The sequence below is a fragment of the Callionymus lyra genome, unplaced genomic scaffold, assembly GCF_982586985.1.
Source record: "Callionymus lyra unplaced genomic scaffold, fCalLyr1.hap1.1 HAP1_SCAFFOLD_172, whole genome shotgun sequence".
Taxonomy (NCBI): domain Eukaryota; kingdom Metazoa; phylum Chordata; class Actinopteri; order Syngnathiformes; family Callionymidae; genus Callionymus; species Callionymus lyra.
Window position 1 is genome coordinate 23,921 of NW_028258631.1, and position 27,884 is coordinate 51,804.

At 48.7% G+C, this 27,884-nt stretch overlaps 2 protein-coding genes across 2 annotated transcripts; one reads left to right on the forward strand and one right to left on the reverse strand.

Annotated features, from left to right (window-relative positions):
- Nucleotides 1-365: 365 nt before the first annotated feature.
- On the forward strand, nt 366-8,152 carry LOC148058105 (G1/S-specific cyclin-E2-like). Its single transcript, XM_087782628.1, has 12 exons — nt 366-638; nt 1,501-1,529; nt 2,647-2,722; nt 2,780-2,830; nt 2,902-3,056; nt 3,685-3,820; nt 3,879-4,025; nt 4,084-4,179; nt 4,260-4,394; nt 4,463-4,574; nt 4,935-5,092; nt 7,993-8,152. Exons 2-12 carry the CDS (start codon nt 1,516-1,518, stop codon nt 8,101-8,103), a joined length of 1,191 nt encoding a protein of 396 aa, XP_087638754.1. The 5' UTR covers nt 366-638; nt 1,501-1,515; the 3' UTR covers nt 8,104-8,152.
- Nucleotides 8,151-27,884, reverse strand: LOC148058106 (uncharacterized). Its single transcript, XM_087782627.1, has 13 exons — nt 27,221-27,884; nt 19,814-19,993; nt 19,449-19,674; nt 19,180-19,375; nt 19,020-19,125; nt 18,714-18,939; nt 18,544-18,626; nt 18,321-18,475; nt 18,012-18,264; nt 15,199-15,379; nt 14,889-15,121; nt 8,671-8,788; nt 8,151-8,303 (listed from the first exon to the last, which is right to left on the reverse strand). The coding sequence occupies exons 1-13, from the start codon at nt 27,882-27,884 to the stop codon at nt 8,270-8,272; spliced, it is 2,655 nt and encodes an 884-aa protein (XP_087638753.1). The 3' UTR covers nt 8,151-8,269.

Below are 27,884 nucleotides of genomic sequence, written 5' to 3' on the forward strand. Positions count from 1 at the left end.
AACACAACGACACACTTGACAAACACAACAACACACTGACAAACACAACAACACACTTGACAAACACAACAACACACTGACAAACAAAACAACACACTTGACAAACACAACAACACACTGACAAACACAACAACAATAAACACACGTTGCAACAACATGATCGATTGATTGACGTTTATTTTTGATCACACACTCTTGACAGCTCGAGCACGTGCGAGCACTGTTTATGTCTGAAGCGGAAACACGTCATCTCGCGGTCCCGCCCACTCCAGCAGCTGCAGAACCGAACCAGACCCGAAACTCCCAGCAGTCACTCGAGTCCAGAAGGTCAGAGTTCATCGAACAAGAAGTGCAACACATCAGGATCTTCGCGGGTTCGAGTCCCGGGAATTCTCCGCGCGCCCTGACGAGGTTCGGCAGATTTTGGCGGGTTCGAGGGGTTTCGCGCCACGGCAGGAGCTCAGTTAGCGCCGGGCTAGGGGCGGAGTGCGCATGCGCGGCGGTGAAAGCCAAGAGGCGGGTCTAAAGATTGGCGCCGGCGCGCCAGCTGATCCATTCAATCTCTGGACGATCTGGGTCAGAACCAGCGGAACCTCCTGCTCTGAACATCACAGAAGCTTCTTCTCCTCTTTCTCCAGGTTTGACGAGTTTATCTTTTCTTTCTCTATTGTTTGTTTACTCTCTTGTGACGTCACTGCGCGCTTGTCTGAGCTTCTTTGCTTCAGAACTTCTGCCTCCACATCAAGCCTTGCTCACGGGCCCGGCAGGACTGTGAGCTCGGGTCCAGACGAGATTCTGACTCGGAACCTTTGACCCGCAGACTCGGTTCAGACTCGCTCACTTCCCGCTTTGCTACTGGAATTGGCGCGATTTTTTTGTTTGAGCACCTTTAGACATTAGTGTGTGTGTGTGTGAGAGTGTGTGTGTGTGTGTGTGTGTGAGAGAGTGTGTGTGTGAGAGAGTGTGTGTTCACTTCATGTCCTTGTGTTACCAGGACAGAAATGTGAAACTTTGTTTTGTTGAAGATATTTTGGAGGGAGCGTCTCTCCCGCTGTTAGCTTCCAGGACCTTTCTTCCCTACTGCTGTTAGCTTCCAGGACCTCTCTCCGCAGGAACATAATCAATAATCAATAAATAATGAAGTTTAAAAGAAGAACTTTCACGTCTTTTCCGATTTCAAAGTAACTAATAATGATCACAATCCATCATTCATACGTCACGAGTACGTTTCACTGACGTCACTCTGGCGCGTCTCTTGTCCTGGCTCTTGAGGGTGAGACCTGACCCCCCCCCCTCCTGACCCCCCCCCCCCCCTCCTGACCCTCACCCCCCCCTCCTGACCCTCACCCCCCCCTCCTGACCCCCCCCCCCCCCCCTCCTGACCCTCACCCCCCCCTCCTGACCCTCACCCCCCCCTCCTGACCCTCACCCCCCCCTCCTGACCCTGACCCTCCCCCAACAACATTAACATATATTCACACACAACTCTTTTTGTTTCAGCTCAAAACTGCAGTCATGTCCAGACGCAGGTGAGACACACACATGTACACACACATGTACACACACATGTACACACACACACACACACATGTACACGTACACACACATGTATACACACATGTACACACACACACACACACATGTACACACACATGTACACACACACACACACACATGTACACGTACACACACATGTACACACACACACACACACACATGTACACACACACACATGTACACACACACACATGTACACACACACATGTACACGTACACACACACACGTACACACACACACACATGTACACACACACACATGTACACACACACACACATGTACACACACACACACATGTACACACACACATGTACACACACACATGTACACACACACATGTACACACACATGTACACACACACACACACACACACATGTACACACACAAGTAAGTAATATTTATTTATATAGCGCTTTTCGAGACCAGGGTCACAAAGCACGTACACACACACACACACATGTACACACACACACACACACACATGTACACACACACATGTACACACACACATGTACACGCACACATGTACACGCACACACATATGTACGCACATATGTACACACACATGTATGTACACACACACACATGTACACACACACACACACACGTATGTACACACGCCCACATATGTACGCACGTATGTACACACACACACACATGTACACACACACATGTACACACACACACACACGTATGTACACACGCCCACATATGTACGCACGTATGTACACACACATGTATGTACACACACACACATGTACACACACTCATGTACACACACACACACGTATGTACACACACATGTATGTACACACACACACATGTACACACACACATGTACACACACACACACACACACGTATGTACACACACATGTATGTACACACACACACATGTACACACACACATGTACACACACACACACACACACGTATGTACACACGCCCACATATGTACGCACGTATGTACACACACATGTATGTACACACACACACACACACGTATGTACACACACACAAACACGTATGTACACAAAACCACAGGTTGTGCAAGTGTGTGTGACTCATGTGTGTGTTCTTCTCTGCAGCAACACAACACTGCAGGTTCGGGACTCGAACACTCTTGACGAGATCAAAGGTCCAGTGAGGAAGAGAAGGTCAAAGGTCAGTGTGACGACCAACACAAAGTGAACACGTGTTGATGTGACGTGTGTTGTGCAGGCGAGCAAGAGGAGAGTCAGCGTCGCCAAGAAGCACAGCTACCAGATCCAGGTGTGTGTGTGTGTGTGTGCGTGTGTGTGCGCGTGTGTGTGTGTGTGAAGACTGACGTGTGTGTGTTCCAGAGGTGCTGGTCCGAGGACGGCGTGACCTCCGTGACCCCGTGTGTCCTCATAGAGACGCCTCACAAAGAGCTGGAGCCCCGACACGAGTCGACCTTCACTCACCAGTACATCTTCAAGAACCTGTTCATCAGAGCAGCACCCCTGCCCCCCCTCAGGTGTGTGTGTGTGTGTGTGTGTGTGTCTCACCTGTGTGTGTAACACCTGTGTGTGTAACACCTGTGTGTGTGTGTAACACCTGTGTGTGTGTGTCTCACCTGTGTGTGTGTGTCTCACCTGTGTGTGTGTGTCTCACCTGTGTGTGTGTGTCTCACCTGTGTGTGTGTGTAACACCTGTGTGTGTGTGTCTCACCTGTGTGTGTGTGTCTCACCTGTGTGTGTGTGTCTCACCTGTGTGTGTGTGTCTCACCTGTGTGTGTGTGTCTCACCTGTGTGTGTGTGTCTCACCTGTGTGTGTGTGTCTCACCTGTGTGTGTGTGTGTGTAACACCTGTGTGTGTGTGTGTGTGTGTAACACCTGTGTGTGTGTGTGTGTAACACCTGTGTGTGTGTGTGTGTAACACCTGTGTGTGTGTGTGTGTAACACCTGTGTGTGTGTGTGTGTAACACCTGTGTGTGTGTGTGTGTGTAACACCTGTGTGTGTGTGTGTGTGTAACACCTGTGTGTGTGTGTGTGTGTGTGTGTGTAACACCTGTGTGTGTGTGTGTGTGTAACACCTGTGTGTGTGTGTGTAACACCTGTGTGTGTGTGTGTGTGTAACACCTGTGTGTGTGTGTGTGTGTGTAGCTGGGCCAGTGCCGACGACGTGTGGATCCAGATGCTGAACAAGGAGCTCACATACGTTCACGAGCAGAACTACCTGCAGCAGCACCAGAACCTTCAGGCCAACATGAGGTCCATCCTGCTGGACTGGCTGCTAGAGGTGTGACCTTCTGACCTCTGAGCTGCCGGAGCCCCTGTGTGACCTTGTGCCCCCGCAGGTGAGCGAGGTGTACTGCCTGCACCGGCAGACGGCGTACCTGGCCCAGGACTTCTTCGACCGCTTCATGATGACCCAGCAGGACGTCAGCAAAGACCTGCTGCAGCTCATCGGCATCACCGCGCTCTTCGTCGCCGCCAAGATGGAGGTCAGTGCTCCGAGGTCACTTCCTGTCTGCGCCCGACTCACCCGGTCCTCGCCCGCAGGAGATCTACCCCCCGAAGATCTTCGAGTTCTCCTACGTGACGGACGGAGCCTGCGACGTCTGGGACATCCAGCAGATGGAGCTGCACATCCTGAAGGTCTGGCTCAGGCGTCTGGTTCTGACCCGCTTCTGACCCGCTTCTGACCCGCTTCTGACCCGCTTCTTGTGGCTCTGCAGGCTCTCAACTGGAACCTGAGCCCGGAGACGCCCATCTCGTGGCTGAAGCTCTACAGTCAGCTGCAGGTCCAGGACCAGGACCGGGACCTGCTGAAGCCGGGCTTCTGCCAGGAGACCTACATCCAGGTGACCCAGGTACGACTCGCGCCGACGCGTCAAGCGTGTGTGCGTGTGTGTGGCTGACCTCTGACCTCTGACCTCAGCTGCTGGACGTGTGCATGATGGACGCGTCCTCGCTGGACTTCAGCTACAGCGTCCTCGCCGCCGCCGCGCTCGCCCACCTGTCGTCCTTCGAGGTGGTCCAGAGGGTCTCGGGTGAGTGTGTGTGTGTGTGTGAGTGTGTGAGTGTGTGTGTGTGTGTGAGTGTGTGAGTGTGTGAGTGTGTGAGTGTGTGAGTGTGTGAGTGTGTGAGTGTGTGAGTGTGTGAGTGTGTGAGTGTGTGAGTGTGTGAGTGTGTGAGTGTGTGAGTGTGTGAGTGTGTGAGTGTGTGAGTGTGTGAGTGTGTGAGTGTGTGAGTGTGAGTGTGAGTGTGAGTGTGAGTGTGAGTGTGAGTGTGAGTGTGAGTGTGAGTGTGAGTGTGAGTGTGAGTGTGAGTGTGAGTGTGAGTGTGAGTGTGAGTGTGAGTGTGAGTGTGCTGGAGCTCAGCCGGCGGGATCTGAACCCTCACCTCTGCAGGACTGACGTGGGAGGTGGTCGCCCCCTGCCTGCGCTGGATGACGCCCTTCATGCTCGCTCTGAGCTCGGAGCCCAAACCTCAGCTGAAGAACTTCCACAAAGTCCTGCCTGACGACCGGCACAACATCCAGACCCACGTCAGCTACTTGGACCTGCTGGTGAGTCTGACCCGAGACCCGTGACTCACAGCACATACATAACACACAACATACTCGGCGCACATGAACATCTCAGTGAGTGACAGGTGTTTCAGCCAATGATACGATACGGTTTACTTTACACTACGAGCCAATCATAGCACAGAGCGCTTGTGTGTGTGTCTCAAAAAACACACTTCTCTTAGTATACTAGAAGTTAGTATCATCAGGATAGTGTACGTACTAACTAGTAACTAATCCTCCACAGATAGTATGTATCAAACATACTTCTCTTAGTATACTAGAAGTTAGTATCATCAGGATAGTGTACGTACTAACTAGTAACTAATCCTCCACAGATAGTATGTCTCAAACATACTTCTCTTAGTATACTAGAAGTTAGTATCATCAGGATAGTGTACGTACTAACTAGTAACTAATCCTCCACAGATAGTATGTCTCAAACATACTTCTCTTAGTATACTAGAAGTTAGTATCATCAGGATAGTGTACGTACTAACTAGTAACTAATCCTCCACAGATAGTATGTCTCAAACATACTTCTCTTAGTACACTAGAAGTTAGTATGCATCAGGATAGTGTACGTACTAACTAGTAACTAATCCTCCACAGATAGTATGTCTCACACATACTTCTCTTAGTACACTAGAAGTTAGTATCATCAGGATAGTGTACGTACTAACTAATCCTCCACAGATAGTATGTCTCAAACATACTTCTCTCAGTATACTAGAAGTTAGTATCATCAGGATAGTGTACGTACTAACTAGTAACTAATCCTCCACAGATAGTATGTCTCAAACATACTTCTCTTAGTACACTAGAAGTTAGTATGCATCAGGATAGTGTACGTACTAACTAGTAACTAATCCTCCACAGATAGTATGTCTCACACATACTTCTCTTAGTACACTAGAAGTTAGTATGCATCAGGATAGTGTACGTACTAACTAGTAACTAATCCTCCACAGATAGTATGTCTCAAACATACTTCTCTTAGTATACTAGAAGTTAGTATCATCAGGATAGTGTACGTACTAACTAGTAACTAATCCTCCACAGATGGTATGTCTCAAACATACTTCTCTTAGTATACTAGAAGTTAGTATCATCAGGATAGTGTACGTACTAACTAGTAACTAATCCTCCACAGATAGTATGTCTCAAACATACTTCTCTTAGTATACTAGAAGTTAGTATCATCAGGATAGTGTACGTACTAACTAGTAACTAATCCTCCACAGATAGTATGTCTCAAACATACTTCTCTTAGTATACTAGAAGTTAGTATCATCAGGATAGTGTACGTACTAACTAGTAACTAATCCTCCACAGATAGTATGTCTCACACATACTTCTCTTTGTATACTAGAAGTTAGTATCATCAGGATAGTGTACGTACTAACTAGTAACTAATCCTCCACAGATAGTATGTCTCACACATACTTCTCTTAGTACACTAGAAGTTAGTATGCATCAGGATAGTGTACGTACTAACTAGTAACTAATCCTCCACAGATAGTATGTCTCACACATACTTCTCTTAGTATACTAGCAGTTAGTATCATCAGGATAGTGTACGTACTAACTAGTAACTAATCCTCCACAGATAGTATGTCTCAAACATACTTCTCTTAGTACACTAGAAGTTAGTATGCATCAGGATAGTGTACGTACTAACTAGTAACTAATCCTCCACAGATAGTATGTCTCACACATACTTCTCTTAGTACACTAGAAGTTAGTATCATCAGGATAGTGTACGTACTAACTAATCCTCCACAGATAGTATGTCTCAAACATACTTCTCTCAGTATACTAGAAGTTAGTATCATCAGGATAGTGTACGTACTAACTAGTAACTAATCCTCCACAGATAGTATGTCTCAAACATACTTCTCTTAGTACACTAGAAGTTAGTATGCATCAGGATAGTGTACGTACTAACTAGTAACTAATCCTCCACAGATAGTATGTCTCACACATACTTCTCTTAGTACACTAGAAGTTAGTATGCATCAGGATAGTGTACGTACTAACTAGTAACTAATCCTCCACAGATAGTATGTCTCAAACATACTTCTCTTAGTATACTAGAAGTTAGTATCATCAGGATAGTGTACGTACTAACTAGTAACTAATCCTCCACAGATAGTATGTCTCAAACATACTTCTCTTAGTATACTAGAAGTTAGTATCATCAGGATAGTGTACGTACTAACTAGTAACTAATCCTCCACAGATAGTATGTCTCAAACATACTTCTCTTAGTATACTAGAAGTTAGTATCATCAGGATAGTGTACGTACTAACTAGTAACTAATCCTCCACAGATAGTATGTCTCAAACATACTTCTCTTAGTATACTAGAAGTTAGTATCATCAGGATAGTGTACGTACTAACTAGTAACTAATCCTCCACAGATAGTATGTCTCACACATACTTCTCTTAGTATACTAGAAGTTAGTATCATCAGGATAGTGTACGTACTAACTAGTAACTAATCCTCCACAGATAGTATGTCTCAAACATACTTCTCTTAGTATACTAGAAGTTAGTATCATCAGGATAGTGTACGTACTAACTAGTAACTAATCCTCCACAGATAGTATGTCTCAAACATACTTCTCTTAGTACACTAGAAGTTAGTATCATCAGGATAGTGTACGTACTAACTAGTAACTAATCCTCCACAGATAGTATGTCTCAAACATACTTCTCTTAGTACACTAGAAGTTAGTATGCATCAGGATAGCGCGCTACACGTGACTCGCTTCTCTTCTGCACCAGAACACTTTAAACACGTGGTCAAGGTTGTTGGTCACGTGACTTCAAACGCAACTTTATTGACACTGACGGTGGCGGCCATCTTTGTTTGACCATCAAGTCTTTCCTTCAGAGACGAGCTCAGGAGCGGATGATTGACAGCCCCAGCCATCAGATGTCTCCCGTCGCCATGGTCACCACTATGACTCCGCCCAGCAGCACAGAGAAGCCTGTCAATCACTGAAGCTGACGCGTGACCTCACTTCCTGCCAGACTTGATTATTTATTTTATTTATGAGGTTTTGTACAAATAAACAAACTCAAACCACTTGTGTTTTAAATGTGAGGGAAACAGGAAGTGACATCAGGAGTGTGGCGCCCTCTCGAGTGCTTCAGTGGAACTGCAGACCTCATGCCGGGGGCCCCTCAGTCCTGTAGGGGGCGCTGATGACACATGTTTGACATGATTATTGACCATTTGATGTCATTGATCAGGTATGAAACTGACGAGTAAATACTGGAGTCATCTGATGTACGTGTGTATATGTACACGTGTACATATATATACTGTATGAACAGTATATATATGTACACGTGTACATATATATACTGTATGAACAGTATATATATGTACACGTGTACATATATATACTGTTCATACTGTATATATATGTACACGTGTACATATATATACTGTTCATACGGTATATATATGTACACGTGGATCGACACGTCAGGACGAGCAGCGTATGTGTACATGTGTGTATATACAGGTGTGTGTGTGTAAATGTGTACATACAAGTGTGTGTACCTGCTCTCTGTGTGCGTCTCTTCTCTGCTCACATGTTCTTCAAGAGTCCTTGTTCTCGTGGCTCTGAACTTGTTTCTACTTCCTCTCTGGTTCCAGACGGTCACGGCGACCAGTAGAGCTGCACAACACACGTATATAAACGTGTATAAACACGCGTGTCAGAGTTCACGTATGTATAAACACGCGTGTCAGAGTTCATGTATGTATAAACACGCGTGTCAGAGTTCACGTATGTATAAACACGCGTGTCAGAGTTCACGTGTGTATAAACACACGTGTCAGAGTTCACGTATGTATAAACACGCATGTCAGAGTTCACGTATGTATAAACACGCGTGTCAGAGTTCACGTATGTATAAACACGCGTGTCAGAGTTCACGTGTGTATAAACACGCGTGTCAGAGTTCACGTGTGTATAAACACGCGTGTCAGAGTTCACGTGTGTATAAACACGCGTGTCAGAGTTCACGTGTGTATAAACACGCGTGTCAGAGTTCACGTGTGTATAAACACGCGTGTCAGAGTTCACGTGTGTATAAACACGCGTGTCAGAGTTCACGTGTGTATAAACACGCGTGTCAGAGTTCACGTATGTATAAACACGCGTGTCAGAGTTCACGTATGTATAAACACGCGTGTCAGAGTTCACGTATGTATAAACACGCGTGTCAGAGTTCACGTATGTATAAACACGCGTGTCAGAGTTCACGTATGTTTAAACACGCGTGTCAGAGTTCACGTATGTTTAAACACGCGTGTCAGAGTTCACGGATGTATAAACACGCGTGTCAGAGTTCACGTATGTTTAAACACACGTGTCAGAGTTCACGTATGTATAAACACGCGTGTCAGAGTTCACGTATGTATAAACACGCGTGTCAGAGTTCACGTATGTATAAACACGCGTGTCAGAGTTCACGGATGTATAAACACGCGTGTCAGAGTTCACGTGTGTATAAACACACGTGTCAGAGTTCACGTGTGTATAAACACGCGTGTCAGAGTTCACGTATGTATAAACACACGTGTCAGAGTTCACGTATGTATAAACACACGTGTCAGAGTTCACGTGTGTATAAACAAGCGTGTCAGAGTTCACGCCTGTTTATACACACGTGTCGGAGTTCACGTGTGTATAAACACGCGTGTCAGAGTTCACGTATGTATAAACACACGTGTCAGAGTTCACGTGTGTATAAACACACGTGTCAGAGTTCACGTGTGTATAAACACACGTGTCAGAGTTCACGTGTGTATAAACACGCGTGTCAGAGTTCACGTATGTATAAACACGCGTGTCAGAGTTCACGTATGTATCAACACACGTGTCAGAGTTCACGTATGTATAAACACGCGTGTCAGAGTTCACGTATGTATAAACACACGTGTCAGAGTTCACGTATGTATAAACACGCGTGTCAGAGTTGACATGTGTACTACACGTGTGTCAGAGTTGACATGTGTATAAACACGCGTGTCAGAGTTCACGTATGTATAAACACGCGTGTCAGAGTTCACGTATGTATAAACACGCGTGTCAGAGTTCACGTATGTATAAACACGCGTGTCAGAGTTCACGTATGTATAAACACGCGTGTCAGAGTTCACGTATGTATAAACACGCGTGTCAGAGTTCACGTATGTATAAACATGCGTGTCAGAGTTGACATGTGTATAAACACGCGTGTCAGAATTGACATGTGTTCTACACGCGTGTCAGAGTTCACGTATGTATAAAGACAAGTGTCAGAGTTCACGTGTTCTACACACGTGTCAGAGTTGACATGTGTATTAACACGCGTGTCAGAGTTCACGTATGTATAAACACACGTGTCAGAGTTGACATGTGTATAAACACGCATGTCAGAGTTGACATGTGTTCTACACGCGTGTCAGAGTTGACATGTGTATAAACACGCGTGTCAGAATTGACATGTGTTCTACACGCGTGTCAGAGTTCACGTATGTATAAAGACAAGTGTCAGAGTTCACGTGTTCTACACACGTGTCAGAGTTGACATGTGTATTAACACGCGTGTCAGAGTTCACGTATGTATAAACACACGTGTCAGAGTTGACATGTGTATAAACACGCATGTCAGAGTTGACATGTGTTCTACACGCGTGTCAGAGTTGACATGTGTATTAACACGCGTGTCAGAGTTCACGTATGTATAAACACACGTGTCAGAGTTGACATGTGTATAAACACGCATGTCAGAGTTGACATGTGTTCTACACGCGTGTCAGAGTTCACGTATGTATAAAGACGTGTGTCAGAGTTCACGTGCTCTACACACGTGTCAGAGTTGACATGTGTATAAACACGCGTGTCAGAGTTGACATGTGTTCTACACGCGTGTCAGAGTTGACATGTGTATAAACACGCGTGTCAGAGTTCACGTGTTCTACACACGTGTCAGAGTTGACATGTGTATAAACACGTGTGTCAGAATTGACATGTGTTCTACACGCGTGTCAGAGTTCACGTATGTATAAAGACGTGTGTCAGAGTTCACATGTTCTACACACGTGTCAGAGTTGACATGTGTATTAACACGCATGTCAGAGTTCACGTATGTATAAACACACGTGTCAGAGTTGATATGTGTATAAACACGCATGTCAGAGTTGACATGTGTATAAACACGCGTGTCAGAGTTGACATGTGTATAAACACGCATGTAAGAGTTGACATGTGTATAAACACGCGTGTCAGAGTTCACGTATGTATAAAGACGTGTGTCAGAGTTCACGTGTTCTACACACGTGTCAGAGTTGACATGTGTATAAACACGCGTGTCAGAGTTGACATGTGTTCTACACGCGTGTCAGAGTTGACATGTGTATAAACACGCGTGTCAGAGTTCACGTGTTCTACACACGTGTCAGAGTTCACGTATGTATAAAGACGTGTGTCAGAGTTCACATGTTCTTCACACGTGTCAGAGTTGACATGTGTATTAACACGCATGTCAGAGTTCACGTATGTATAAACACACTTGTCAGAGTTGATATGTGTATAAACACGCATGTCAGAGTTGACATGTGTATAAACACGCGTGTCAGAGTTGACATGTGTTCTACACGCGTGTCAGAGTTGACATGTGTATAAACACGGGTGTCAGAATTGACATGTGTTCTACACGCGTGTCAGAGTTCACGTATGTATAAAGACGTGTGTCAGAGTTGACATGTGTATTAACACGTGTCAGAGTTGACATGTGTATTAACACGCATGTCAGAGTTCACGTATGTATAAACACACGTGTCAGAGTTGATATGTGTATAAACACGCATGTCAGAGTTGACATGTGTATAAACACGCGTGTCAGAGTTGACATGTGTATAAACACGCATGTAAGAGTTGACATGTGTATAAACACGCGTGTCAGAGTTGACATGTGTATAAACACGCATGTAAGAGTTGACATGTGTATAAACACGCGTGTCAGAGTTGACATGTGTATAAACACGTGTGTCAGAGTTCACCAGTTCTACACACGTGTCAGAGTTGACATGTGTACTACACGTGTGAGTTGACATGTGTATAAACACGCGTGTCAGAGTTGACGTGTGTATAAACACGCGTGTCAGAGTTGACATGTGTATAAACACGCATGTCAGAGTTGACATGTGTATAAACACGCGTGTCAGAGTTGACATGTGTTCTACACACGTGTCAGAGTTGACATGTGTATAAACACGCGTGTCAGAGTTCACATGTCTATAAACACGTGTGTCAGAGTTGACATGTGTATAAACGAGCGTGTCAGAGTTGACATGTGTACTACACGTGTGTCAGAGTTGACATGTGTATAAACACACGTGTCAGAGTTCACGTATGTATAAACACGCGTGTCAGAGTTGACATGTGTATAAACACTAGGTCAGAGTTGACATGTGTTCTACACGCGTGTCAGAGTTGACATGTGTATAAACACGTGTGTCAGAGTTGACATGTGTATAAACACGTGTGTCAGAGTTGACATGTGTTCTACACGCGTGTCAGAGTTGACATGTGTATAAACACGCGTGTCAGAGTTGACATGTGTTCTACACGCATGTCAGAGTTGACATGTGTATAAACACGCGTGTCAGAGTTGACATGTGTACTACACGTGTGTCAGAGTTGACATGTGTATAAACACGCGTGTCAGAGTTCACGTATGTATAAACACGCGTGTCAGAGTTCACGTATGTATAAACACAGGTGTCAGAGTTCACGTATGTATAAACACGCGTGTCAGAGTTCACGTATTTATAAACATGCGTGTCAGAGTTGACATGTGTATAAACACGCGTGTCAGAGTTCACGTGTTCTACACACGTGTCAGAGTTCACATGTGTATAAACACGTGTGTCAGAATTGACATGTGTTCTACACGCGTGTCAGAGTTCACGTATGTATAAAGACATGTGTCAAAGTTGACATGTGTACTACACGCGTGTCAGAGTTGACATGTGTATAAACACGCATGTCAGAGTTGACATGTGTATAAACACGCGTGTCAGAGTTGACATGTGTTCTACACACGTGTCAGAGTTGACATGTGTATAAACACACGTGTCAGAGTTCACATGTCTATAAACACGTGTGTCAGAGTTGACATGTGTATAAACGAGCGTGTCAGAGTTGACATGTGTACTACACGTGTGTCAGAGTTGACATGTGTATAAACACACGTGTCAGAGTTCACGTATGTATAAACACGCGTGTCAGAGTTGACGTGTGTATAAACACTAGGTCAGAGTTGACATGTGTTCTACACGCGTGTCAGAGTTGACATGTGTATAAACACGTGTGTCAGAGTTGACATGTGTATAAACACGCGTGTCAGAGTTGACATGTGTTCTACACGCGTGTCAGAGTTGACATGTGTATAAACACGCGTGTCAGAGTTGACATGTGTTCTACACGCATGTCAGAGTTGACATGTGTATAAACACGCGTGTCAGAGTTGACATGTGTACTACACGTGTGTCAGAGTTGACATGTGTATAAACACGCGTGTCAGAGTTCACGTATGTATAAACACGCGTGTCAGAGTTCACGTATGTATAAACACAGGTGTCAGAGTTCACGTATGTATAAACACGCGTGTCAGAGTTCACGTATTTATAAACATGCGTGTCAGAGTTGACATGTGTATAAACACGCGTGTCAGAGTTCACGTGTTCTACACACGTGTCAGAGTTCACATGTGTATAAACACGTGTGTCAGAATTGACATGTGTTCTACACGCGTGTCAGAGTTCACGTATGTATAAAGACATGTGTCAAAGTTGACATGTGTACTACACGTGTGTCAGAGTTGACATGTGTATAAACATGCGTGTCAGAGTTGACATGTGTACTACACGTGTGTCAGAGTTGACATGTGTATAAACACGTGTGTCAGAGTTGACATGTGTATAAACACCTGTGTCAGAGTTGACATGTGTTCTACACGCGTGTCAGAGTTGACATGTGTATCAACACGCGTGTCAGAGTTGACGTGTGTATAAACACGTGTGTCAGAGTTCACCAGTTCTACACACGTGTCAGAGTTGTCATGTGTACTACACGTGTAAGTTGACGTGTATAAACACGCGTGTCAGAGTTGACGTGTGTATAAACACGCGTGTCAGAGTTGACATGTGTTCTACACGCGTGTCAGAGTTGACATGTGTATAAACACGCGTGTCAGAGTTGACATGTGTTCTACACACGTGTCAGAGTTGACATGTGTATAAACACGCGTGTCAGAGTTGACGTGTGTATAAACACGTGTGTCAGATTTCACCAGTTCTACACACATGTCAGAGTTGTCATGTGTACTACACATGTGTCAGAGTTGACGTGTTCTACACACATGTCAGAGTTGTCATGTGTATAAACACGCGTGTCAGAGTTGACGTGTGTATAAACACGCGTGTCAGAGTTGACATGTGTTCTACACGCGTGTCAGAGTTGACATGTGTATAAACACGCGTGTCAGAGTTGACATGTGTTCTACACACGTGTCAGAGTTGACATGTGTATAAACACGCGTGTCAGAGTTGACGTGTGTATAAACACGTGTGTCAGATTTCACCAGTTCTACACACATGTCAGAGTTGTCATGTGTACTACACATGTGTCAGAGTTGACGTGTTCTACACACATGTCAGAGTTGTCATGTGTATAAACACGCGTGTCAGAGTTGACGTGTTCTACACGGTTACGTGCCACTGACCGAAGAACACCAGCAGACTCATGCTGAGCATCAGGATGGAGCTGGGGCTGAGTGACGCCAGGTGACCTTTGACACCCCCCAGCTGGCAGCGTCTCCCTCTGAACCCCTCCACACATCGACACCTGAAGCTGTCGGGAAGCTTCACCACGCACGAGCCGCCATTTTGACAGGGGGCGGAGCTACAAGGAGACGGAGCACAGACCCGCTCGTCCTTCAGCTCACCTGCAGGACACCTGGACACACACACTTATGGACACACACACTCATGTACACACACCTACTGTATATAAACAATTACACACAGACTCACCTGCACAGGGGTTTCCTCCACAGGTCAACGCAGGTCATTGGCGCAGCACAGGGTTGAGACCTGCAGGTGTCGCTGGTGCAGCCTGGTGTGACTCCTCTTTGTTCCAGAACCAGAACCTGATCAGTGTTCAGTCCGTCCAGAGACAGCAACAGACCGTTGACACGAACGTCCTTCACGCATCCTGAAGGAGCAGTGAGTGAGCGTCACGTTACCACGACGATTGCGAGTGAGCGTCACGTTACCACGACGATTGCGAGTGAGCGTCACGTTACCACGACGATTGCGAGTGAGCGTCACGTTACCACGACGATTGCGAGTGAGCGTCACGTTTCCACGACGATTGCGAGTGAGCGTCACGTTTCCATGACGACCGCGAGTGAGCGTCACGTTTCCACGACGATTGCGAGTGAGCGTCACGTTACCACGACGATTGCAAGTGAGCGTCACGTTTCCACGACGATTGCGAGTGAGCGTCACGTTACCACGACGATTGCGAGTGAGCGTCACGTTTCCACGACGATTGCGAGTGAGCGTCACGTTTCCATGACGACCGCGAGTGAGCGTCACGTTTCCACGACGATTGCGAGTGAGCGTCACGTTACCACAACGATTGCGAGTGAGCGTCACGTTTCCACGACGATTGCGAGTGAGCGCCACGTTACCACGACGATTGCGAGTGAGCGTCACGTTTCCATGACGACCGCGAGTGAGCGTCACGTTTCCACGACGATTGCGAGTGAGCGTCACGTTACCACGACGATTGCGAGTGAGCGTCACGTTTCCACGACGATTGCGAGTGAGCGTCACGTTTCCATGACGACCGCGAGTGAGCGTCACGTTTCCACGACGATTGCGAGTGAGCGTCACGTTACCACGACGATTGCGAGTGAGCGTCACGTTACCACGACGATTGCGAGTGAGCGTCACGTTTCCACGACGATTGCGAGTGAGCGTCACGTTTCCATGACGACCGCGAGTGAGCGTCACGTTTCCACGACGATTGCGAGTGAGCGTCACGTTTCCACGACGATTGCGAGTGAGCGTCACGTTTCCACGACGATTGCGAGTGAGCGTCACGTTTCCATGACGACCGCGAGTGAGCGTCACGTTTCCACGACGATTGCGAGTGAGCGTCACGTTACCACGACGATTGCGAGTGAGCGTCACGTTTCCACGACGATTGCGAGTGAGCGTCACGTTTCCACGACGATTGCGAGTGAGCGTCACGTTACCACGACGATTGCAAGTGAGCGTCACGTTTCCACGACGATTGCGAGTGAGCGTCACGTTACCACGACGATTGCGAGTGAGCGTCACGTTTCCACGACGATTGCGAGTGAGCGTCACATTTCCATGACGACCGCGAGTGAGCGTCACGTTTCCACGACGATTGCGAGTGAGCGTCACGTTACCACAACGATTGCGAGTGAGCGTCACGTTTCCACGACGATTGCGAGTGAGCGTCACGTTACCACGACGATTGCGAGTGAGCGTCACGTTTCCATGACGACCGCGAGTGAGCGTCACGTTTCCACGACGATTGCGAGTGAGCGTCACGTTACCACGACGATTGCGAGTGAGCGTCACGTTTCCACGACGATTGCGAGTGAGCGTCACGTTTCCATGACGACCGCGAGTGAGCGTCACGTTTCCACGACGATTGCGAGTGAGCGTCACGTTACCACGACGATTGCGAGTGAGCGTCACGTTACCACGACGATTGCGAGTGAGCGTCACGTTTCCACGACGATTGCGAGTGAGCGTCACGTTTCCATGACGACCGCGAGTGAGCGTCACGTTTCCACGACGATTGCGAGTGAGCGTCACGTTTCCACGACGATTGCGAGTGAGCGTCACGTTACCACGACGATTGCGAGTGAGCGTCACGTTTCCACGACGATTGCGAGTGAGCGTCACGTTTCCATGACGACCGCGAGTGAGCGTCACGTTTCCACGACGATTGCGAGTGAGCGTCACGTTACCACGACGATTGCGAGTGAGCGTCACGTTTCCACGACGATTGCGAGTGAGCGTCACGTTTCCATGACGACCGCGAGTGAGCGTCACGTTTCCACGACGATTGCGAGTGAGCGTCACGTTACCACGACGATTGCGAGTGAGCATCACGTTTCCACGACGATTGCAAGTGAGCATCACGTTTCCACGACGATTGCAAGTGAGCGTCACGTTTCCACGACGATTGCGAGTGAGCATCACGTTTCCACGACGATTGCAAGTGAGCGTCACGTTTCCACGACGATTGCGAGTGAGCGTCACGTTTCCACGACGATTGCGAGTGAGCATCACGTTTCCACGACGATTGCAAGTGAGCATCACGTTTCCACGACGATTGCGAGTGAGCATCACGTTTCCACGACGATTGCGAGTGAGCATCACGTTTCCACGACGATTGCAAGTGAGCGTCACGTTTCCATGACGATGGCGAGTGAGCGCCACGTTACCACGACGATTGCGAGTGAGCGTCACGTTACCACGACGATTGCGAGTGAGCGTCACGTTACGACGACGACCGCGAGTGAGCGTCATGTTTCCACGACGACCGTGAGTGAGCGTCACGTTTCCATGACGACCGCGAGTGAGCGTCACGTTTCCATGACGACCGCGAGTGAGCGTCACATTTCCATGACGACCGCGAGTGAGCAACACGTTTCCATGACGATTGCGAGTGAGCGTCACGTTACCACGACGACCGCGAGTGAGCGTCACATTTCCATGACGACCGCGAGTGAGCAACACGTTTCCATGACGACCGCGAGTGAGCGTCACGTTTCTATGACGACCGCCTCTCTTACCCTGGAAATTGGACCCTGTTCCACCACCGACTGTCACCATGTCCGGGTTAAGGTTGGGTTCTGGCCGGGAGCCGAGGAAAGACTCGACCTCACTCACGCCTCCGTCCAGCTCCACTCGAGCCACGAACAGGTCGTCACGGCGACGCAGGTCGACTTGAACCCAGCGCCCCACGTCTACACGCTGACCCGGGAGATGCATCACATGACTGACCTCTGACCCGTCTAGCAGCAGCACCAGCAGGCCGCTTGAGATCTGGGAGCAGGTCAGAGGTCACGATGTTGAAGGTGACACAAGCAGCAACAATGTACCTGCAGAACCATGCTCTGGCTGGTGTCCCGGGACCTGATGGAGAGCAAGGTTCCGGAGCTGGAGCGGGTCCGCAGCGACATCTGGACGTGGGTCTGATCAGAACTTCTCATGTTGATCAGCTGCAGACGAACGATGCTGCCCGGCCCGAGGTCCACTGGACCGGGAGATATGACCTTCAGGTTCTGACCCACATCAACACGCTCACCTGTACGCAAGTCACACCTGAGTGAGGGTCTGGCAGGACGTCATCATCGTCTGGGATGTAGGAGTCCTCATCCGGGTCAGAACCCACACCTTTGGACTTCCTGAAGAGACCCAAGAGTGTCAGAACCACAGAAGTGACATCATCACGTTGGTCGTTTCTTAGCCGGGTCAGAACCAAACACACATACGCTGCTGGGTCGGACACCGGTGCGACTGTGACTCGGACCGAGGCAGAACCACTGAGCGGTGGAGTCCCGGCGTCCACGGCCAGCACCAGGAAGGCGTAGTCGAGCCGCTCGCCGTCCAGCCGGCGCGTCGCTCGGATCTCGCCGTCCGACGAGATGTTGAAGCGCTCGTCCCGCAGGAAGTACGAGATCTGAGAGTTCTGACCCGAGTCGCAGTCCCGGGCCAGAACTGAGGACGGGTGTTAGCATGTTAGCGTGTTAGCGTGTTAGCGTGTTAGCGTGTTAGCGTGTTAGCGTGTAGGGTCGGACCTCGCAGCAGAGGAGACGTCGTGGGCGGCGGCACGTTGAGGCAGGTGTAGGTGCGACGAGAGAACTCAGGTGTGCAGTCGTTCACGTCCGTGATGAACACCTGGACCTGTGGGCGGAGCCATGAAGGTGTGTGTGTGCGTGTGTGTGTGCGTGTGTGTACCTCACAATCACTGCTCAGCCCAGTCTCCGCCTCCAACACTCGGACCTTCAGTGTGTGTTCGTTGTCTCCGCGCTCGTAGTCCACGCCTCGGGTCAAGGTCACGACCCCACTGAGGTCCTGCAGCAGAAGGTCGCTCGGCCCCGAGGAGAAGGAGAGGCTGAGGTTCTGGAAGGAGACGGCCCGGAACACTGCTACACTGCAGCGCCGCACACACACACACACACACACACACTTTAGTTTTCTCTCTCTTGGTGGCGTGTGTGTCTGACCTTTGACCCGGCCTGGTGCTCTCTGGGACGGTGAGGGTGGCTGGAGGCTGCAGGAACTGAGGAGCTCTGAGTCCAGCCAACACTGACACCTGAGCTACTGGACCTTCTCCACCTCCCTGGTCCTGGACCTTCACCTGCAGCAGGTACTCCATGTTCAAGGTCAGAGGGAGACCCGTGGTCCGGACCTCACCTGAGAGCAGGTCCACCTCGAAGCAGCCCCGCCCCCCTGCGGAGACACATCTTCATCATCTTCATCATCGTCATCGTCATCATGAGGCTCAGGTGCTCGACGGAAGGGGAGGAGTCTGCAGGTGAGAAGGTGCACGAGGACATAGAGGAGAGACACGTAAAGACCATCTACTCACCGTCCAGCAGCAGGAAGTTGAGAGGCCCAGACGTCACTGCAGCAGGAAGTGAGGTCAGTCGATACACGACAGATCCAGGAGCAGCTTCAGGACTCACGACCGTCAGGTACGGAGACGGAAACATCGTCCACTGGAGGCTCGTCCGGACCAGACTCAACCTGCACAGGTACCACTGCTCACCTGCAGAAGGTGAACAAACTCACCTGAACCACTGATGACAGCGAGAGGTTCAGATCTCAAAGAAATCAAGAGTGAATCTGTTTCAGTTTGTTGCTGAAACGTTTCTCCTCGTGAGATTGACTTGATGATCCGGGATCTGGTGTGAGGTCTTCACTGCGAGGTCTTCACTGCGAGGTCTTCACTGCGAGGTCTTCACCGCGAGGTCTTCACCGCGAGGTCTTCACCGCGAGGTCTTCACTGCGAGGACGTTCAAGAGGTCTTCACTGCGAGGTCTTCACCGCGAGGAGTTCACTGCGAGGACTTCACCGCGAGGTCTTCACCGCGAGGACTTCACTGCGAGGACGTTCAAGAGGTCTTCACTGCGAGGTCTTCACCGCGAGGTCTTCACTGCGAGGTCTTCACCGCGAGGACTTCACTGCGAGGTCTTCACTGCGAGGTCTTCACCGCGAGGTCTTCACTGCGAGGTCTTCACTGCGAGGTCTTCACCGCGAGGAGTTCACTGCGAGGACTTCACCGCGAGGTCTTCACCGCGAGGACTTCACTGCGAGGTCTTCACTGCGAGGTCTTCACCGCGAGGTCTTCACTGCGAGGTCTTCACTGCGAGGTCTTCACCGCGAGGACTTCACTGCGAGGTCTTCACCGCGAGGTCTTCACTGCGAGGTCTTCACTGCGAGGTCTTCACCGCGAGGTCTTCACTGCGAGGTCTTCACTGCGAGGTCTTCACCGTGAGGACTTCACCGCGAGGACTTCACTGCGAGGTCTTCACTGCGAGGTCTTCACCGCGAGGTCTTCACTGCGAGGTCTTCACTGCGAGGTCTTCACCGCGAGGTCTTCACTGCGAGGTCTTCACCGCGAGGTCTTCACCGCGAGGACTTCACTGCGAGGACGTTCAAGAGGTCTTCACCGCGAGGACTTCACTGCGAGGACGTTCAAGAGGTCTTCACCGCGAGGACTTCACTGCGAGGACGTTCAAGAGGTCTTCACCGCGAGGACTTCACTGCGAGGACGTTCAAGAGGTCTTCACTGCGAGGACTTCACTGCGAGGACGTTCAAGAGGTCGTTGACGGAAGCGAACTTGAGATCAAACTATTGAGGTCAGCAGGTCCATGGAGGTGCAAGAGAAGCTCATCAGCTGAGATCATCCATCCAAGTACACAAGTTTACTCAAGACTGTTCATGTTCACTGTGGAACATCAGGACATCATCACCACGTGTTGGTGTTGCTCATCGAACTGCAGGAAGATGTATTTAAAGTAACGAAGAGGATCTGAACAGAAACAAACGAGTCAACGATGATTCTGGGTCAGTGCTGGAGAACCAACCAGTTGGTAGGCAGGTGGACACACAGGTACTCTATGGTGTCAGAAACTGTTTACAAGAAGAAGCTCCAGTACCTTCTTCTCCAGGAGACCAGGATCAAGTGGAGAACATATACTGGTGAGACTGTGAGAGTGAAGAACAACGAACACAGAGTAACTCCTGCTGTACGTTATTGTAGGAACTTCACTAGAACATGGTTAGGAAAGATGAAGCTGGACTTTATTTATGGTGATTGAGGATCTTCATCTTCATCATCTTCATCTTCATCATCTTCATCATCTTCATCATCTTCATCTTCTTCATCATCTTCATCTTCATCATCTTCATCTTCATCATCTTCATCTTCATCTTCTTCATCATCTTCATCTTGATCTTCATCATCTTCATCTTCATCTTCATCATCATCATCATCTTCATCATCTTCATCTTCATCTTCTTCATCATCTTCATCTTCATCTTCTTCATCATCTTCATCTTGATCTTCATCATCTTCATCTTCATCTTCATCTTCATCTTGATCTTCATCATCTTCATCATCTTCATCATCTTCATCTTCATCATCTTCATCATCTTCATCATCTTCATCTTCTTCATCATCTTCATCTTCATCATCTTCATCTTCTTCATCATCTTCATCTTGATCTTCATCATCTTCATCTTCATCATCATCATCATCTTCATCTTCATCTTCTTCATCATCTTCATCTTCATCATCTTCATCTTCATCATCTTCATCTTCTTCATCATCTTCATCTTGATCTTCATCATCTTCATCTTCATCATCATCATCATCTTCATCTTCATCTTCATCTTCTTCATCATCTTCATCTTCATCATCTTCATCTTCATCTTCTTCATCATCTTCATCTTGATCTTCATCATCTTCATCTTCATCATCTTCATCTTCATCTTCATCATCTTGATCTTCATCTTCATCATCTTCATCATCTTCATCATCTTCATCATCATCATCATCTTCATCTTCTTCATCTTCATCATCATCATCTTAATCTTCTTCATCTTCAACAGGAGGATCTAAGTAGGTTCAGACTCACATTTTCTGGTCCAGAGAGACACGTGTTGTTAGAAGCATTGATCAGGTGACCTTGACCCACATGATGATTGATCTGGTCTGAAGCTGATCAATCATCATGTAGAGACACACACGTGTTTCTGTCTCTGTGTGTACTTGTGTGTACCTGCGTGTACGTGTGTGTACCTGTGTGTACGTGTGTGTACGTGTGTGTACGTGCGTGTACGTGCGTGTACCTGTGTGTACCAGTGTGTACGTGTGTGTGTACGTGTGTGTACGTGTGCGTACTTGTGTGTACGTGTGTACGTGTGTGTACCTGTGTGTACGTGTGTGTACTTGTGTGTACGTGTGTGTACTTGTGTGTACGTGTGTACTTGTGTGTACGTGTGTGTACGTGTGCGTACTTGTGTGTACGTGTGTACGTGTGTGTACCTGTGTGTACGTGTGTGTACCTGTGTGTACGTGTGCGTACTTGTGTGTACGTGTGTACGTGTGTGTACCTGTGTGTACGTGTGCGTACTTGTGTGTACGTGTGTACGTGTGTGTACCTGTGTGTACGTGTGTGTACTTGTGTGTACGTGTGTGTACGTGTGTGTACGTGTGTGTACGTGTGTATGTGTATGTACCTGTGTGTACGTGTGTGTACGTGCGTGTACTTGTGTGTACGTGCGTGTACTTGTGTGTATTTGTATGTACGTGTGTAGGTGTGTGTATCTGTGTGTACTTGTGTGTACGTGCGTGTACGTGCGTGTACGTGCGTGTACGTGTGTGTACGTGTGTGTACGTGTGTGTATCTGTGTGTACCTGTGTGTACCTGTGTGTACGTGTGTGTACGTGTGTGTACGTGTGCGTACTTGTGTGTACGTGTGTGTACGTGTGTGTACGTGTGTACGTGTGTGTACCTGTGTGTACGTGTGTGTACGTGCGTGTACTTGTGTGTACGTGCGTGTACTTGTGTGTATTTGTATGTACGTGTGTACGTGTGTGTACGTGTGTGTACGTGTGCGTACTTGTGTGTACGTGTGTGTACGTGTGTGTACGTGTGTACGTGTGTGTACCTGTGTGTACGTGTGTGTACGTGCGTGTACTTGTGTGTACGTGTGTGTACTTGTGTGTATTTGTATGTACGTGTGTACGTGCGTGTACGTGCGTGTACATGCGTGTACTTGTGTGTACGTGCGTGTACTTGTGTGTATTTGTATGTACGTGTGTACGTGTGTGTATCTGTGTGTACTTGTGTGTACGTGCGTGTACGTGCGTGTACGTGCGTGTACGTGTGTGTACTTATGTGTACGTGCGTGTACTTGTATGTATTTGTATGTACGTGTGTACGTTTGTGTATCTGTGTGTACTTGTGTGTACGTGCGTGTACGTGCGTGTACGTGCGTGTACTTGTGTGTACGTGCGTGTACGTGCGTGTACGTGCGTGTACGTGCGTGTACTTGTGTGTACGTGCGTGTACTTGTGTGTATTTGTATGTACGTGTGTACGTGTGTGTATCTGTGTGTACTTGTGTGTACGTGCGTGTACGTGCGTGTACCTTTGTGTACGTGTGTGTACGTGCGTGTACTTGTGTGTATTTGTATGTACGTGTGTACGTGTGTGTATCTGTGTGTACTTGTGTGTACGTGCGTGTACGTGCGTGTACCTGTGTGTACGTGCGTGTACGTGCGTGTACGTGCGTGTACTTGCGTGTACGTGCGTGTACTTGCGTGTACGTGCGTGTACGTGTGTGTACGTGTGTGTATCTGTGTGTACTTGTGTGTACGTGCGTGTACGTGCGTGTACCTGTGTGTACGTGCGTGTACGTGTGTGTATCTGTGTGTACTTGTGTGTACGTGCGTGTACGTGTGTGTATTTGTGTGTACGTGCGTGTACGTGTGTGTATCTGTGTGTACTTGTGTGTACGTGCGTGTACGTGTGTGTATCTGTGTGTACTTGTGTGTACGTGCGTGTACGTGTGTGTATCTGTGTGTACTTGTGTGTACGTGCGTGTACGTGCGTGTACCTGTGTGTATCTGTGTGTACTTGTGTGTACGTGCGTGTACCTGTGTGTATCTGTGTGTACGTGTGTGTACGTGTGTGTATCTGTGTGTACTTGTGTGTACGTGCGTGTACCTGTGTGTACGTGGGTGTACGTGCGTGTACCTGTGTGTATCTGTGTGTACTTGTGTGTACGTGCGTGTACGTGTGTGTATCTGTGTGTACTTGTGTGTACGTGCGTGTACCTGTGTGTACGTGGGTGTACGTGTGTCTACGTGCGTGTACGTGCGTGTACCTGTGTGTACGTGGGTGTACCTGCGTGTACGTGCGTGTACGTGCGTGTACTTGTGTGTACGTGCGTGTACTTGTGTGTACGTGCGTGTACGTGCGTGTACGTGCGTGTACGTGCGTGTACTTGTGTGTACGTGCGTGTACGTGTGTGTACGTGCGTGTACGTGCGTGTACGTGCGTGTACTTGTGTGTACGTGCGTGTACGTGTGTGTACGTGCGTGTACGTGCGTGTACTTGTGTGTACGTGCGTGTACGTGTGTGTATCTGTGTGTACTTGTGTGTACGTGCGTGTACGTGCGTGTACCTGTGTGTATCTGTGTGTACTTGTGTGTACGTGCGTGTACCTGTGTGTATCTGTGTGTACGTGCGTGTACCTGTGTGTATCTGTGTGTACGTGTGTGTACGTGTGTGTACGTGTGTGTACGTGTGTGTACGTGTGTGTATCTGTGTGTACGTGCGTGTACCTGTGTGTATCTGTGTGTACTTGTGTGTACGTGCGTGTACGTGTGTGTATCTGTGTGTACTTGTGTGTACGTGCGTGTACGTGTGTGTATCTGTGTGTACTTGTGTGTACGTGCGTGTACCTGTGTGTACGTGGGTGTACGTGTGTGTACGTGCGTGTACCTGTGTGTACGTGGGTGTACGTGCGTGTACGTGCGTGTACGTGCGTGTACTTGTGTGTACGTGCGTGTACTTGTGTGTACGTGCGTGTACGTGCGTGTACGTGCGTGTACGTGCGTGTACGTGCCTGTACGTGCGTGTACTTGTGTGTACGTGCGTGTACGTGCGTGTACGTGCGTGTACGTGCGTGTACTTGTGTGTACGTGCGTGTACGTGCGTGTACGTGCGTGTACGTGGGTGTACGTGCGTGTACGTGCGTGTACGTGCGTGTACGTGCGTGTACGTGCGTGTACTTGTGTGTACGTCCGTGTACTTGTGTGTACGTGTGTGTACGTGCGTGTACTTGTGTGTACGTGCGTGTACGTGCGTGTACGTGTGTGTACGTGCGTGTACGTGCGTGTACGTGCGTGTACGTGTGTGTACGTGCGTGTACTTGTGTGTACGTGCGTGTACGTGCGTGTACGTGTGTGTACGTGCGTGTACGTGTGTGTACGTGCGTGTACGTGTGTGTACGTGTGTGTACGTGTTTGTACGTGTGTACGTGTGTGTACGTGTGTGTACGTGTGTGTACGTGTATGTACGTGTGTACTTGTGTGTACGTGCGTGTACATGTGTGTACATGTGTGTACATGCGTGTACGTGCGTGTACGTGTGTGTACGTGTGTGTACGTGCGTGTACTTGTGTGTACGTGCGTGTACTTGTGTGTACGTGTGTGTACCTGTGTGTACGTGCGTGTACGTGCGTGTACGTGCGTGTACATGTGTGTACATGTGTGTACATGCGTGTACGTGCGTGTACTTGTGTGTACGTGTGTGTACGTGTGTGTATGTGTGTGTACTTGTGTGTACGTGCGTGTACTTGTGTGTACGTGTGTGTACGTGCGTGTACGTGCGTGTACTTGTGTGTACGTGCGTGTACTTGTGTGTACGTGTGTGTACGTGTGTGTATGTGTGTGTACTTGTGTGTACGTGCGTGTACTTGTGTGTACTTGTGTGTACGTGCGAGTACGTGCGTGTACTTGTGTGTACGTGTGTGTACGTGTGTGTATGTGTGTGTACTTGTGTGTACTTGTGTGTACCTGTGTGTACGTGTGTGTACTTGTGTGTACGTGTGTGTACCTGTGTGTACGTGTGTGTACCTGTGTGTACTTGTGTGTACGTGTGTGTATGTGTGTGTACTTGTGTGTACTTGTGTGTACCTGTGTGTACGTGTGTGTACTTGTGTGTACGTGTGTGTACCTGTGTGTACGTGTGTGTACTTGTGTGTATGTGTGTGTATGTGTGTGTACTTGTGTGTACTTGTGTGTACCTGTGTGTACGTGTGTGTACTTGTGTGTACGTGTGTGTACCTGTGTGTACGTGTGTGTACGTGTGTGTACCTGTGTGTACTTGTGTGTACGTGTGTGTATGTGTGTGTACTTGTGTGTACTTGTGTGTACCTGTGTGTACGTGTGTGTACTTGTGTGTACGTGTGTGTACCTGTGTGTACGTGTGTGTACCTGTGTGTACGTGTGTGTACCTGTGTGTACTTGTGTGTACGTGTGTGTATGTGTGTGTACTTGTGTGTACTTGTGTGTACCTGTGTGTACGTGTGTGTACTTGTGTGTACGTGTGTGTACCTGTGTGTACGTGTGTGTACTTGTGTGTATGTGTGTGTATGTGTGTGTACTTGTGTGTACTTGTGTGTACCTGTGTGTACGTGTGTGTACTTGTGTGTACGTGTGTGTACCTGTGTGTACGTGTGTGTACGTGTGTGTACCTGTGTGTACTTGTGTGTACGTGTGTGTATGTGTGTGTACTTGTGTGTACTTGTGTGTACCTGTGTGTACGTGTGTGTACTTGTGTGTACGTGTGTGTACCTGTGTGTACGTGTGTGTACCTGTGTGTACGTGTGTGTACCTGTGTGTACTTGTGTGTACGTGTGTGTATGTGTGTGTACTTGTGTGTACTTGTGTGTACTTGTGTGTACTTGTGTGTACCTGAGATCTTCTGGACCTTCAGTAGAACTTCTTCTGGTTCTTCAAGTCTTCGCGTCAGGAACACGCGCCCCGTGTTCGGCTCCACTTGTACTGGGTCAGACTGTGACGTCATCAGCTCGAACCGTCGGCGCTCGAACCTTTGATCCGGAACTGTGAACACGAGGTCACCGGCGCGCGCGTGCTCCGCGACTATGACCGTGTAGGTGAGGTCAGAGGTCAGCGCGCGGGACCTCCGCCGCGGCGCCGCGAGCCTCAGCAGGTGACACACCTGAAGGACCCCCCGCCGCGAGCCCTCGAGCCTCACCTGCCCGCGCGCCCAGTGCACCTGCGCCAGGTGAGCGCGAGGAGGCGCCAAATAAAGCACGTGAGCGTCATCGCTCCGGATCCTGCAGGTGAACGGTGTCACGCGCTGCACCTGGACAGGTGTGCTCACGCACCACAGCTGCAACTTCTCCATCAAATCCCGGTCCAGAGGTCCAGTCCAGTCCAGAACCACGTGGTTGTCTGTCGCGTGTCTTCCCGCCACACCTGCCGCCACACCTGCCGCCACACCTGCCGCCACACCTGCCGCCACCTCTGCGCATGCTCCGGCCAGCAGCGTCGCGCGCGTCCCTGCAGGTGGGACCAGAACCGAGCAGACCCAGAAGACCACGAGCCGAACCAT